The sequence below is a fragment of the Aphelocoma coerulescens genome, chromosome 2, assembly GCF_041296385.1.
Source record: "Aphelocoma coerulescens isolate FSJ_1873_10779 chromosome 2, UR_Acoe_1.0, whole genome shotgun sequence".
In the NCBI taxonomy this organism is placed as follows: domain Eukaryota; kingdom Metazoa; phylum Chordata; class Aves; order Passeriformes; family Corvidae; genus Aphelocoma; species Aphelocoma coerulescens.
This window is the reverse complement of record NC_091015.1, coordinates 71,353,152-71,367,076: the sequence shown is the minus strand read 5'-3', so window position 1 is coordinate 71,367,076 and position 13,925 is coordinate 71,353,152. Positions and strand designations below refer to the sequence as shown.

At 40.5% G+C, this 13,925-nt stretch overlaps 1 protein-coding gene across 2 annotated transcripts in view; it reads right to left on the bottom strand.

Annotated features, from left to right (window-relative positions):
* DCDC2 (doublecortin domain containing 2) overlaps positions 1-12,593 on the bottom strand; it is a 56,040-nt gene extending 43,447 nt beyond the window's left edge. The window contains exons 1-2 of one of the 2 annotated variants that reach the window (XM_069007983.1): positions 12,209-12,593; positions 7,886-7,937 (exon numbers count right to left, since the gene is read on the bottom strand). In XM_069007983.1, coding sequence (XP_068864084.1) covers positions 7,886-7,937; positions 12,209-12,501 — 345 coding nt within the window. In that variant the 5' untranslated portion in view covers positions 12,502-12,593. Of the gene's footprint in view, positions 1-7,885; positions 7,938-8,625; positions 8,783-12,208 lie in introns of those variants that run through there. The other variant, XM_069007984.1, reaches the window with a different exon arrangement.
* Positions 12,594-13,925: the final 1,332 nt, after the last annotated feature.

Genomic DNA, 13,925 nt, shown 5'->3' with positions numbered 1-13,925 from the left:
CTGACTACATGAAAACAAATTAGAACAGTAAGTTTTCTAAAGCTATTACAGCACAGGAAACACCTATTTCGTAGAAACACAACTTATTTTTTTAATGGGCATTTTTATACACATTGACAAAAGACGCAGAGTCAAACTCACTAAATAACTAAAAACATGACACTCCTTTTTAGAACACTATGGATGGGCTGACTTATGCAGTCTTTCTAACTCCAAGAAGTGTTAGATTGGGAAGAGAATGTCACACATATGGCATTAAAGGGAAACCATCATTGAGAATGGCTGTTCATGTAAAGACTCTGAGCAATGCACACATTGGTTTGAAGTACACAGACAAAATATAATGGTTTTCAGTTCATTCTTCAGACATGTGCTAACCAGTAAAAGGTAAGAAACATAATCCCTAAGATAGAGATGTATCAAAATTAAGTTTATTTATTTTGCTTGGTGTGAACATATTTGCTGATCCCCATGCACAGAGTGTTTGCTTGTATGAATGCTGCACTATACTTCTCCACACTTACTATAAAAATATAGACTGGAAAGTGGGACAGACTCAAGAAACTATCCAATGTCCTGTTGGCTACTTGCAAGAGGCATGTGACACTTCACAGAGTCAATCCTTGTCTATAAGAAAAGTATACAGTTCATTAATTAGCATTTTATGTGGCCTCTGAACATGCCAGGCTGCATATTCAGTTTCTAAAAAGGTGAGTTTTATGCACTTGAGAATAGGTTCAAATAGAAATGTCCCATTCTTAGCTTTTCTCTTCCTTTCAGTGTACATTAAATAACTAGACATATGCTAAAGACAGAGGTCTGGCACCACTTTCACAGTGCTGCCATGAAGACACTTGCCAGTCATCCATAGCTAAGAAATGGTATCACTATCTGATTCCTTTAATTTCCTTACCAGAAGTGTCCCTCCATCAAAGGAAGCAACTAAACAGCTGCATGATTTACAGGATACCATGTACTTTCAAAGCCACACTGGACAGCAACAAAACAACAGTCAAAAAACGATATGTGTCTGAGCCAGACGCTGTGGGCTGGTTTGATTTGTATGGTTTAAGAGCTGGCCTTTCTTACTGCTACTAATGCACTCCTGGGTGCTCTGAACATCTCACTCATTACCCACATCACTTTATAACTAACCTTTTGAAGCTTTCAATACTTCAGCACAATGTCACATTCCAAATTTATCAGCTCATGCAATGAGCCATGGCTTTGCTAGTTTGTTACAATGGCCTGTTTGTTAATCAATGTGCCCAGGAAAATTGAGAACAAATATTTACATTTCCCTGGGGTAGAACTAGGGTCAAAACAACCAAAACCCCATTGATACACATCACGACCCTGTGATGTGAAAGAAAGGAATGTTCAAGGTTCAGTGGTCAAAACCAAACTAGAACAATAAGTTTTCTAAAGCTATTACAGCACAGGAAACATGTTATTTCATAGAAACATGACTTTTTTTTAAATGGACATTTTTTACACATTGACTAAAGTTGCAGAGTCAAACTCACGGAGGTGTTTGGCAAGTACAAAACCATTTCAGTTATCCTACACATTAACTAACCTGGATAATTCACATTTCCCTGGCTACTTTGCACTGCTGGATGACACTTTGGATAGTACAAAACAGCCTTGTGCCAGAGACTACAAGTCTTTCTACGGGTGTGGTTATAAACCAGAACTCAAACTGCTATTAACTGAGCAATAGGCCACAACACCATGGCTGCACACAAACTTCTCGGCCCACATAAAACATAGATGAGCTGGAAATGAGCTGTTCCACAGCAGTCAGTCATGTAGTGACTAAGGGAGCCTTCTAGACTGCAAAGCTCCTACACAATTCCCAGAGTGTTTAAAGCCAACCTGCTCACCTCCAAAGTAAACTGCCCTACTTTTCAGCCATGGTAAGTGAAATGGAGTTTATATTCCCTGTACATCTGGCAGGAAGTCACACCTCAGCTATTTAAGTCCTGGAAAGAAAAACTTTTCAGTCTGGATCTGCCATAATTTTGGGACATTGGACTAGAAGCCAAATCTTCAGCTGGGTTAAGTCAGACAACGGCACGGCCTTATCGACCCAGACACTTAGCATGTGCAATGCTCCAAAAGAGATCACATCTGTGTGATCCCAAGGATATCTCCCATTCCTTCTCTGAGTTGTATGATGCTGTACGCACACTGCTTACCACACACACAGTGATGGCATCAATAACACAGAGTTTATTCAAGCTAAATAGATCCTGATACTCATTTCGGACACTGACACACTACTGCTGATTCTGACTGGTCTTGTCTCTCACATTTTGTGTATTTTCCCCAAATTCCTTAGACTTAATTAAACCAAAAGGAAGTCTCTGGCCTTTATGGCTCCTCAGAAGGACCTGACGCTAGCAACAGTCAACATCTGAAGAACAAAAAACAACCCCCAAAAAAATATTTTTTTTTCTTCACCGTTTTTAATCAAAGGCAAAAGTTGTTAATGTTTCCAGTAAGTCAATTTAATATACAGCAAAAAATTATTAATGAAACTAACACATGCTTCATTAAAGGCTTCAGTACTGGCACCTCTTCCCTCTCTCCCTCCCGGCCTCCTCACGGGCCGGGAAGACCAGTTACCCTACTGAACAAGGCATGTGGTAATCAAGGAAGGGAACAACTTCCAAGTTTCAGATCAAACTCAATACAGACTATGGAATTCTCCAGTGACATGAAGCAAAGTCTTTCTGCTGCTCAAAAATTAACTAAATCCATCTGTAAGCAATCTGCTAATCAAAATACTCGAAATTGCACAGTTCATGTATACAGAACTGTATAAGGAGAAATTTTATGCATTCACAGGTCCAGTTAGGAAAAAAAGGGCACAGCTTATCTTCTAACTGGATGTCTGGTCAGTTCTTCTCTGACTCCTCCTGGTATTGGATTGTGAGCACTCAGGAAGAGTATTTGTTTTGTATGTCTTGTTGTGCTAATTATGTTGCCAGGATACTAAACACCAAACAATGGCATATCACATTAACCTGTTAAAGATGTTGCTCAGGAGATTAAAGGCATATATGACATTTTTTTTAATCTTTGCACTTTAATAGTCTTATTCCCTAAAATACACTTACAGTAGAATGACTAATTAATTTAGCATGAGAAAATGAGAAAATTCTTGCCCAGTCTGTGACACCAGCAGTAGAACCAATCAAATGGGTCAGATATGGAGTAGCAAGAGGGTTTAGTTTTGCATTCTGGCAGAGAACATGAAGCAGACCTTTATATACAATTTTTTACCAGCCATACAGTATTCTGTGTTTAGCAATTTTGGGTAGCACAAAAAAATGTTTGAGTTTTTTTAATTCTTAGGAAAGAAGCTGGAAAGAGTATCTTCTGTAGATACATTGTTTTGACATCAAAAGCCTGTAATTTGCACAGCCTGGGATCATTTCTAGTATCTAATCAGTCCCTTTTACAGAACTATCTTCTATACAGAGAAAATATCAATGAACGATTTCTGACAGTTAGATGATAAAGAGCCCAAAAATTGAAAAATGACAAGATTTTTCTTATGATTAAACATGTATGTTGTCAGACATGATAAACAGTAGTTATGAAATAAATAATTATAACTACTGTGATTTTTCATGAGAAGGTACTTGAAAAAGAATTACTCATGTTAAGTTAGATATCCAGCAAGAATATACCAAAATAATTTGTGAAACCAAGACAACAACATAAACTTCCAAAATGTAATTCTTACAGGTAAGTCCAATCATACTACTGCAGAGAGATGAGTGGTGCCTTTGTCTAGCAACAAAGGATGAAGAAAAACAATTGCCATAAATGATACTAGAATAATTTAATTTTGAAATATGGAGGAACAGAGGGAAACACAAGATTTACAAGTCTTCAAAATACTTTTATAGCATCATCTTAGATGCTTTGGGGGAAAGATTTAGTGCTAAGTTCATATCTACCAAGTCTCAAACATTGTATTTTCTACTTCACGCTCCCCTGTCATGGTGCTCGTCTCTTCTGTCAGCGCTGGACAACAGGGAACCTTTCCTGTCCCAGGATCCCACCAAGAACACAGTGGCCAAATGACCTGCACTGAGATCTGCCAATGAACTATGCCTGGTCCACAAGACCCCATAGCAGAAGTGCTGCTAAGTGATGGGCTGTGTACCTGGTAGAAGACATTCTGCCAGTCACATTTTCACTCTACAGTCACACTTCATCACAGGAACAGACACGTTCTGTGAAGCTCTCTAGCAAGCAAAAGCACTTTACTCCATGTCCTAGCCCATGTCTAGGTCATCCAGAATGTGACCAGAGAACTGATATGCACTGGATCAGAAAAAGAGGTTTAACATTTAAAAATGTTCAGACATTCATTCAAATCCTTGTGATTAGTAAGTGTTTTCACTAGGGAGAGACATTCTGGAGGTGTATGCAGATACAAATATGCAGGTCATACATATAGGAAAGCTTTGAGGAATCTTTACTAATCCTCTGAAGAACCATTGGCACAAATATTGATTATTCCATTCAACAAACGCTCCTACAAATGTGACCACACCTAAACCACATGATAAAACAAGAAGTTGCAATTGAAAAGAAGTTATGGAACATTAAAATAAGTTTATATAAAATAGTGAAAAAGTGATTTTTCACTGGAAAAAATGTGACATAGTTGTGTCAGAGCTGCCCACACAATCACCTTGTCCAAGAAGTCCAGGAGAAAAAGTGAACTGCAGATAAAAAACTCGATGTTCTTCCTACCTAAGAAGATCAACCAAGGGCAAATGTATCAACAGTAGAGCAGCTTACTACAGGCCTACTATGGCCTTCTGATAACAGATGCTGTTTCATACAGACAGTATAAGCTTCCTTTTTTCTCTTAGTTGCAAGAGCCTGGTTCTTCAATATCAAAATACTTCTGCTTTTCTTAGGTACCTGTAATTCTTTGCTGTTACAATATCACATGGCAAAGCTCATTTACTACAGTGTGTTCAAAGAGTTGTTGGTCATAAGAAGTCAAAGAAGAAAGGAGGTTCCAGCTGAACACAATTTTATGAAGCAAAGAGAGTTTAAAATAAATAGTTGCCTAAAGGATTTGCAAATGCAAAAGCTCAGTTGGTTCTTCAGCAGCTTGCCCAGCCCCAATGGCAAGTAAAATTCATCTTTTTGAGTGTAGAGGGAGAGACCATCTAGATCAGACAGTGCCTGGAGAAATATAAATGTCCATACTTTCCACATTATAATTGGAAAATAACATTCAGTACCTTTTAAAAACAATTAAGCTTATAACAAACAACTGGTAACTCTGTTGGTCCATATTTCCTCAAGAGATTAATTGTTAGATACCTCAAGCACATCATTTAATGTGTATTTGGACCTGCACATCACCTTTGGTACAAAAGGGATTTCTCTTGCAAAACAAGAAACTCGGTTGCCAAAAGAAGTGATGGATGAGAACATACCTGAGAAAGAATTTGTAACAAAGCTTTAGCTTGGGTCAGGATGAAATCTTTTTACTATTTTGCCTACCAGTAACAAAACTGTTAAAATTTTGAGATGTATTATTACAGCATGATGGTTCTGCCAGAGGATTTACACCATGCCTTGAACATCAATTTTTTCTTGCTTAATTCTAGTTTGACACACGTTTTCTAGTTATACATGAATTTAAAGTAATTGACATGCTACCTTCAAAAAACAACATTAAAGTGCTCCCAAAAGCAGATGTCAAGCATTTGGCAGTTTAACTAACACAAAAGAAAACATATAGCTGCATACAAATACACAATGTACAGCTGCTGCATAAAATTTTTTTGTATTGACTCCCTGCACACTAACCAGAATCAGAAATAGTTATTTGTAACTCTTTTAGTGGAGAAAATGCCAAATTGCATGTGCTTGATACAACCAGAATTGACATCCTTGTACTTAAGCATGATAGGAATACTGCTGCCTCTCTTGATCCTAAAGCAAATCTAGGTTTTTGATTTCTAAGTGAACAACTGAAAAAAAAAATAAAACCAGAACTTTCTGCTTCATACCATTTTAACAAAAACTAATTTAGGCATTAAAACTTCTGTGACTAGTCCCCTGGAAGTTCATTCCTAGGATTAAATTATTAGGCCATGAAGACAGTTGTGTTATCCATAAGCCCAGACAAAAATCTGTAGGCTGTTACTATGTTTCATCTCATTTTTATGACTCCTCTCCCCAAATAAACCAATCACGTTAAAGTTAAATTCAGCACAGGGAGTTAAGCTCTCCACAGAGAGACAGTGGAGATTGCAAACATAAGTCAAATATGAAGATGAAAGCTGAGATAATGGAGTTTATATTGGGTTATTTCAAAGCCCTGAGAGATGGCTGAAAGTGTTAAGATAATATACAATGAGCACTGAATCCAGACAGAATAATAGCAGCTTCTTTTATCAAACATGCAACTCTAAGTAAAAAAACTCACAACTTTTACAACTATTTCTCTAACTGCACTTTCTCTTATATCAAAAATCGTCTAAGGATTTGCAGCAAAATAATCAGCCTTAAAACTAGCTTTAAAAAAGCAAGGTTCTAGAGGTACTGATAACTATCCAACTAAGAGTAAATTTACAGTAAATTTGTAGTTGTAGCAGCATATCAAATCTTCAGCTTGAATGTGATCTTCCTGCTCAGTGAGCCCATTCAAAAAATACAAGTGACAAAGTTATGCTCAATTATAAAATTGTTGTATTTCATAGCCTCTGAATAAGAAGTTTCTGAGTATCACAGTAAATGTCATTAGGGCAATTCTGAGGATCTTCTAGCACAAGGTATCCTACTGTCTGAAGATACCTGCTATGCAAACCACTGAACTGCTGAAAATGTGGCCTGAGAGCACAAGGCAAAGGAAATTGAAAAACAAGTCAGCTGATGCTTCTTGTGAAGCAGAAGCTGTAATTCAAATGTTTGTTGGGAATCGCTGTTACCTCCATACACAATAAAACAGCAAAAATAACAGTCATGCATCTCGCACAAATCCACATATGAAACTTTTGAAGCTTGCAGTTATCTCCTCTGACTACAGCGTAGCGCCGCTGAAGAGAAACAAGTGAGCTTGACGAATTATGGACTAGAACTAGTCAGAAGTTTACAACTAACACTGGCATTTTCCAAACAAAAATGTCCTTTCTTCAGAGGAAATATCAAGTTTTGAAGTGTAGAGGGATTCGTTGCGGAACAGGGGCATATGATACCCCTGGAAAGATTGGACAACCCAGGGTTGCTGAGGAAAAACCCCTGAACTGGCCCTTGGCTGCAGGCAGGCCTGGAAAGCACCTGGCTGCAGGCAGCCCTGAGAGTCCTTGGCAAAGCAATACACTGGTCGGCTCCCCCGTGGATTAGAGGCCGTCTAGAGGGACTGGGCGTGAATCTTTGCAAAAGTAGATCTAAGCTTGTATAGTTAAACAATAAAGGGGAGAACAATGCTCAAATCGTATCAGTGCCTGGGTCGTTACTCTGGCCAGCTCTCTGGACTCGGTCCCTAACTTTGAAGAACATTTGCTGCTCCAAAACTCCCCAAATTCTCATTCCTACCATTTTTTTCTGCAAGTACAAATTTCCCTTAGATTTATGACCAGATTCAATGAAGACAACAGGACAATTTTTTTCTTACTGAATTTTTAACTGGATGTGGCAATTTAGAACGCTGAGCAGAAGATAGTCAGTGTATCATGCTCAGAGCAACCAGAGTAATAATCACTGAAAAAATATGTGCAAAATGGCAGATAATTGTATTAAATAGAATAAACGTATATTTTTAAAATCAGGCATAAATGCAGGCATGCCACTAACAAACTACAGGCTTACTTCTTCAATATTTCAGCCATCCTACCTCATTATTGACTTCAGCAGGTTTTTTCTTTGTTTCTCCAATGTCCAAATAGCTGTGGAAAGAAAACAGGTTTGATTACTTACAGAAGCATCTAATTTACACAATATAAATATTCTACACTTTTCTTCATACATGAAAGTTTTAAAACTTGTCATGCTTCAAAATAACAGAAAAAGTAAATAATGAATAAGAGACTGTTAATATAAATCTTCAAGCTAGCTATCTGGGCTAATACAAAAGACAGGGGAGAACCAACCACCTACCTTCAAGTCACTGGTGATTAGAACAGACCATCAATAACCCCCTCGTCAGAAAGAAGCTCATATACAACTGTGAGGTGGATCAATAAATCTCAGAACAGTATCACCTTAATGGATTTTTCAAAGTCATCATCTTGCCTCTTAGTTTCTCACAGTAAGTCTCTGAGAGATTTAAAGTTTTCCTGCACACCTGAGTTTAACTGAGGGCATCAGCTAAAGTTTAAAAGGATCTACACCACTTGGGTTTCAATAGAATGTGGACACATCTGAACACTTGTTTCTTGTGGCTGGATGAACCAATACCAGCTTCATCATTATTTTATGGATAAAATACAAGCCTCAACTGGACAAGCAAACAAAATACATCCTTTTGAACAATATTATGTTATCCCTGTGATGTTCCCTGTTCTCACTTCCAGTGGGAAGGTGCTTTACCAGGCTTTTAAGACTAGAAGACCTTATTTGAAAAGTCAGGTATACCTAAAGCCAAGCATCAGTGCAGGCTCACCAAAAGAAGACCTCAGAGCTCGTAACACATCTGCAGCTCTTCAGTAATGTCATGCTCTGTAGTTAATGACTGGGATCAGATTTGTTTGCCAGTAGAAACTTTCCTACTTGGCCAAAGTTGAGAATTCATGGGACCTGAATGAAGGTGCAAAAGCAGTACAGAGAAATAAAAGAAGAGAGAAAGAAAAAACATCATTCTTTCTTTGAAGGAATGGCAATCATTTATCAAAGTATCACAGAATGGTCACAGGGATTTCAAGGCTTCATTGTGAGGGGACACTAAGACACAGCAAAGCTACCAGGCCATGCTTGAAAGTGCATGCCAATGCTTTGAGAAAGGTAAGTGTAGCAACATAGGATAATATTTTGAAAAGCTTCATGTTTAAAAACAAACAATAAGAACTGTTCCAAGCTCTCAGTGTAAAAAGGAATGAGTTCTCCTTAGACCAAAACCAAGAAGTCTTACAACCTGAAAGACTGAAAAGAAGTAAGTGCCTCAGACAAAATGGTTCCAACAGCCTGTAACAACAGCTACTGACTGTGGTTCTTGTTTTCCAGACATCTCTGAATTACTTCACCACAGTGAGGAAAAAAAAGCAAATACATAGTCAAAGGCTTAAATTCACTATGCAGAGGTCTGGGCATTCAGTCATCAAATTTCAGGGACCTGCAAATCTGAAAAGTTCTAAACTGAAGCAAAGGAACTTTTTTGGATGATGGCACTCAAAAAAATGTCAGACCAAAAACTTTACAAAACTATTCTCACTTGCTAAGAAAGTAGAAATGCTTCCAACCAATGGCTAGCCAAGCCAGCAATGAAACTACAGCATTGTTTAGAAAGACACTGCTGGAGAGAGGACAATCTACCACTGATGAATGAGCACAGATAGAAGGAAATGGGCAAAGGGAGGTGGATGGTAGAGCAGCATGCTAAAAGAAAGCTAAAAATCAAAACCAGCTCCAGCACAGATAGTTTTCTTTCAGGAAGCTGAGAGATGGGAAGAACTCCACAGGGGTGCAGCCTATATGTGCATTCTCACTCACCACTGCAACAACTACAATATACCAACACACCTCACCATGTATGCATCAAAAAAACAGGTGTTAACTTGGCACCCCTGTAAATGACAAAACAAGCTGGAAAACTTGTTATATGCGCCAAAAATTACCAACATCAGCTAAAAATTCCTCCTTTAAAGAAAATTTCTATGTATTTTTTCCTAAAAGCAGAATTTCTAAATGCTGATTGTTTTTATTTTACTTTAAAAATTGAAGATATCAGCAGTATATATAGAATATATGCCCTCGGAGCTATCAATCTTCAAACCTTAAAATTCAGGGTTTGGCTCATGTGCTAAAGGTGAGCACAGTTTAGTCTAGAATTCACTGTGAAGAGGAAAGAAAAAGATTCACTTCTCAGTGTAAGGTATCTGAAAAGAAACAAATGCACTGCTTGAAGCAGAACAATGACACTTCCAACTTCTGCTACTCCTTGGATACTTTCTCCATTACATTCCCACAGCTCCCACATGAGTGCCACAAGTCTCCATTTCAAAGTTCAGCCCTGCACAGTCTATCACAGCAATGAATATGTCCAATAAGAATCATGGGGGGAAAAAAATAAAATTTTAAAAAAATAATAATAATTAAAAAAAAAAATCAAACTTCTTGCTGCCATCAGACCAGACTCAGATCCTTTAAGGCAGATGCTTTGGTCTCTCACAGCTGTAACTGTTTACCTGCAACACATTACACAAACATACACATTTTTCTTTAATTCCTTCACTTCCTTTCAGAAAATATTTCCTTCCAATTAACCCTTCCTCTCCTCTGACTTTTCTGGCTAAGATGTGTCCCTAATTAACACTCTGTCTACAATCCAATTAAGAACAACTTCAACATTAAGCCCTTCAGCTTGTCTTTAATGCTCATAAAAGCACTGCTAACATTTCCAGCACTATGTAAACAAATACTAATAAGTGAACAACTCCAGTTCTGAATGCAGAAATGGAAGGGATCTCAAGTCATCCCATTTATCCTCTCTAGAGCGCAGGACTATGACATATTATCAAGGGATATATAAAACAGCCTGGTTTTACCCAGTTCTTTAGGTTAGCTTTTCTTAAAGTATTCTCTTTGTTGGCCTTAAATAACTCAGTACCCTGTTGCACATTGCAACCATAAAAGTCTGAAAAACTCTCACCATAAAACTCTGATCATAAAGTGTGAACTGACGAAAGGAAATGCCCCACCCAATATAAACCCAGAGTGTCCAACTCTCTAAGAAGTGCATGCTAATGTCACTTACTTGTAGCCTATCAAACACAAAACACATTTAGGGAGGTGGAACACGATGTGCTGAAAACTAACAAGTTCAGGCCATCCACAGAATCACAGGGTTTAATATCAAAAAGATATGGTAGATCTTTTTTTGGGCTGAGCACTGCATGTGACATGGAAAAGAGTAAGTACTGTTGGAAAAGGGCTTATATTTAGCATGTCATACATCTTTCTCTCTGGCTTTCCTACTGAAGTGGAAGAAGCTTCAATAAATCTTTAGAAGCAGGTAGTGACAGAAATGGTAGGGTGATGATAGAGATCCTGTTCATTACACAAAGAGTTTTCTCCTGAAACATAATGAGCCACTAATGAGATCTCCTGAAAACTATAGTGTCATCAATCTACAGAACCAAGATGAGACACAGTAAAGGTGGTGGTTGATGATACAAATTCTCAAGTACCTGCAGAAAGGGTTTGTTAATTTTGAGATTTATTTCTATAAAGTCAACTATAGGAAAAATGCCCACAAAGACTGAGCAAAACATATCATAGTCAATTGAGACTATGAAATTCACTGACAGAATTAAGAATAGTTACTGACCACATGCAGAGCCACTCTGGAAACACCTAAAGGCCCAGACCTCCTTCACATTATTCTCCCAGTGACTCACTAGAAAACAGACAAACTGGCAGGTTAATTCTTTGTGTCCAGGTAGGAAAAAGAATGTAAATGGTCATCTTCTAAATAACAGGAGGGACATAAAAAGGCTATATACGTACCCAAAATGAACAGAAGTGATGGAGAGGCAGACAGCTGGGTAAAATACTTGACTTTTAAAAAATAAACAAGAAAGGAAGCATTGGGAATTGAATTCCCAGACTCAGCAACTTCATGGCAGGACTGTCAACACCACTTTTCTATCACTTTCACCCTGTTACCCCTGAGCACAAATACTGATACTGGACCTTCAGCTAAGCACGGGCATCACAACAACATGCCATTCCCACATGTCCTTTGGGTTAAAGGGCTATTTCTCTCTCCTTTTCTACTGTCATGTCAAGGAGATGTCACTATGTGACTCATGGTATGAGTACCCTTTCTGGGGCTCACCTCTAAAGCACTCTTCCTTTTGCTCTGGGTCACAGCTTCTAAGTTCTCTTTCTGCAATGACTAATAAAAGGGACAGGGTGAGGGGTCATCTGAAGCACTGCCACAGTGCCAAACCCCAAGTGCTGATATTCATTTCCCTGTAAATCTTACATTTCAGCCACTCACTTGAGTTTCTTGAAGGCCTCCCTGCCACCAGCCACGTACTGCTCTCCACTCTGGAGCTCCTCCAGCTGTCGGACACGATGCCCACCCCGGGGGGTATAGATGTTTCGCACAGCTCCAAAGGGCGCCTGCACCCCGCCCGTCACCTCTTTCAGGAACACATCAAAGTTGGACACTTTCTTCTCATGGATGACAATGCGGCGCCCCGGGAAGAAAGGGTCCCCGTTGCGATACACCAGCACGCTCTTCACGGTCGGCTGCGAGAGCCACGACCCCTTTGTGCCAGGACTAGTCATGCTGGTGCCTTCGCGTCTGCGGTGCAGCCCGAGCCGCCCAGCCGCGCTGCCTGCACCTGTCTGCTCGGGAGAGGCTCCTGCCCGGGAACCCCTCCGGCCCTGACACCTCCCTGCCCGCGGTGCAGCGCCCACGCCCACGCCGGGCCCATGGGCACACCTCCCGGGATGCAGGGAGCGATCACGGCTCGCCGGGGCCTGGGCACAGCCCTGCGTAGCCTGTACACAGCGGCTCCTCCCAGGCAACCAGCGCGCTGCTCCGGGCGCCGCGGGAGCTTGGCGCGGGGAACGCCAACCCCGGCGGAAAAACGCGGCGCGACACTCGAGCCGGCACAGCAGGGACACGGACTGCCGGGGACCCGCGGCCTCCCGGGGCCTTCATCCTCCGGCTCTGCCATTACGGAAAGCCCTACTGCCCTGCTTTCCTCGCGGAACTTCACCCCGCGTGTGCCCGGCCTCCCGCAGGGAGGGCAGCCAGGCGAGAGCCTGCCAGGAGCCTGCCCGGCCCAGAGCCACCGCGAGAAGGAGGGCGAGGGGCGGCGTGCCCAGAGGCGGGCAGAGGGCCGAGGGGACCGAGGGGGCAGAGGGAACGGGATCCGAGCGAAGGAGAGAGGGAAATCCCCGCTCTGCCTCCTCCTGCCCGATCGCCTCCTGTTCCACAAGGGAAGGGCCGGCAGCTAAGCTGCCCCGGCCGGGGAAGCGGCGGCAGCGGGGAAATGCCGAGGCGGCTCAGCGCTCCCACCGCGCTCCCGCACACCCTGGGGACAAGAAGTCGTAAAACCTGAGAGAAAGTAAAACAGAAAGTAAAGGTGCCTTTAATTCAAATATAATTCCTTTAACAACCTCTTTTCCCCGTTGATAGTCTCAAGTCTAAAACTGCACTAGACCCTCCTACCTGGATTTGTACAGTGTACAGTAAAGACTGTCTTTTCAAATGCGTTTTAACACGCGGGATGGAAGGAAATTCCTTTCATCTTACCTCCTTTGATGGGAAAATTACCCCCCTGCTGTGAGTTACAACAGAGCAGTTAACCATTACAGAAAGAGCAATTTCAGGGTGAGGGCAGTCAAACATGCTACTGTTACTGGTTAACAACTAAAGATCCCCACTTGCGGCTGGTCTCCTTCTGACTAATAAAGGGGAGAACCAAGAATTTGTCATCCTCGAATTAATACTGTTTAACATTGAACTACTGTAACCTGAAGAGACATTTTTGTTATTAAGGATTATGCTTTTGAGTAAAAACCAAAAATGCTGATGATATGTCAACTATCTGCTATTTTATGCCAGATTCTACCACATGTGTTGATCTTAGGCCTAATTTGTAATTACACAACATCTTTGGCATAGGAGTAAGACTGAATATTTTTTTGGTGCACCCATTTTGATACTTGTGCTACTCCAAAATACTATTGGTATTTACCTA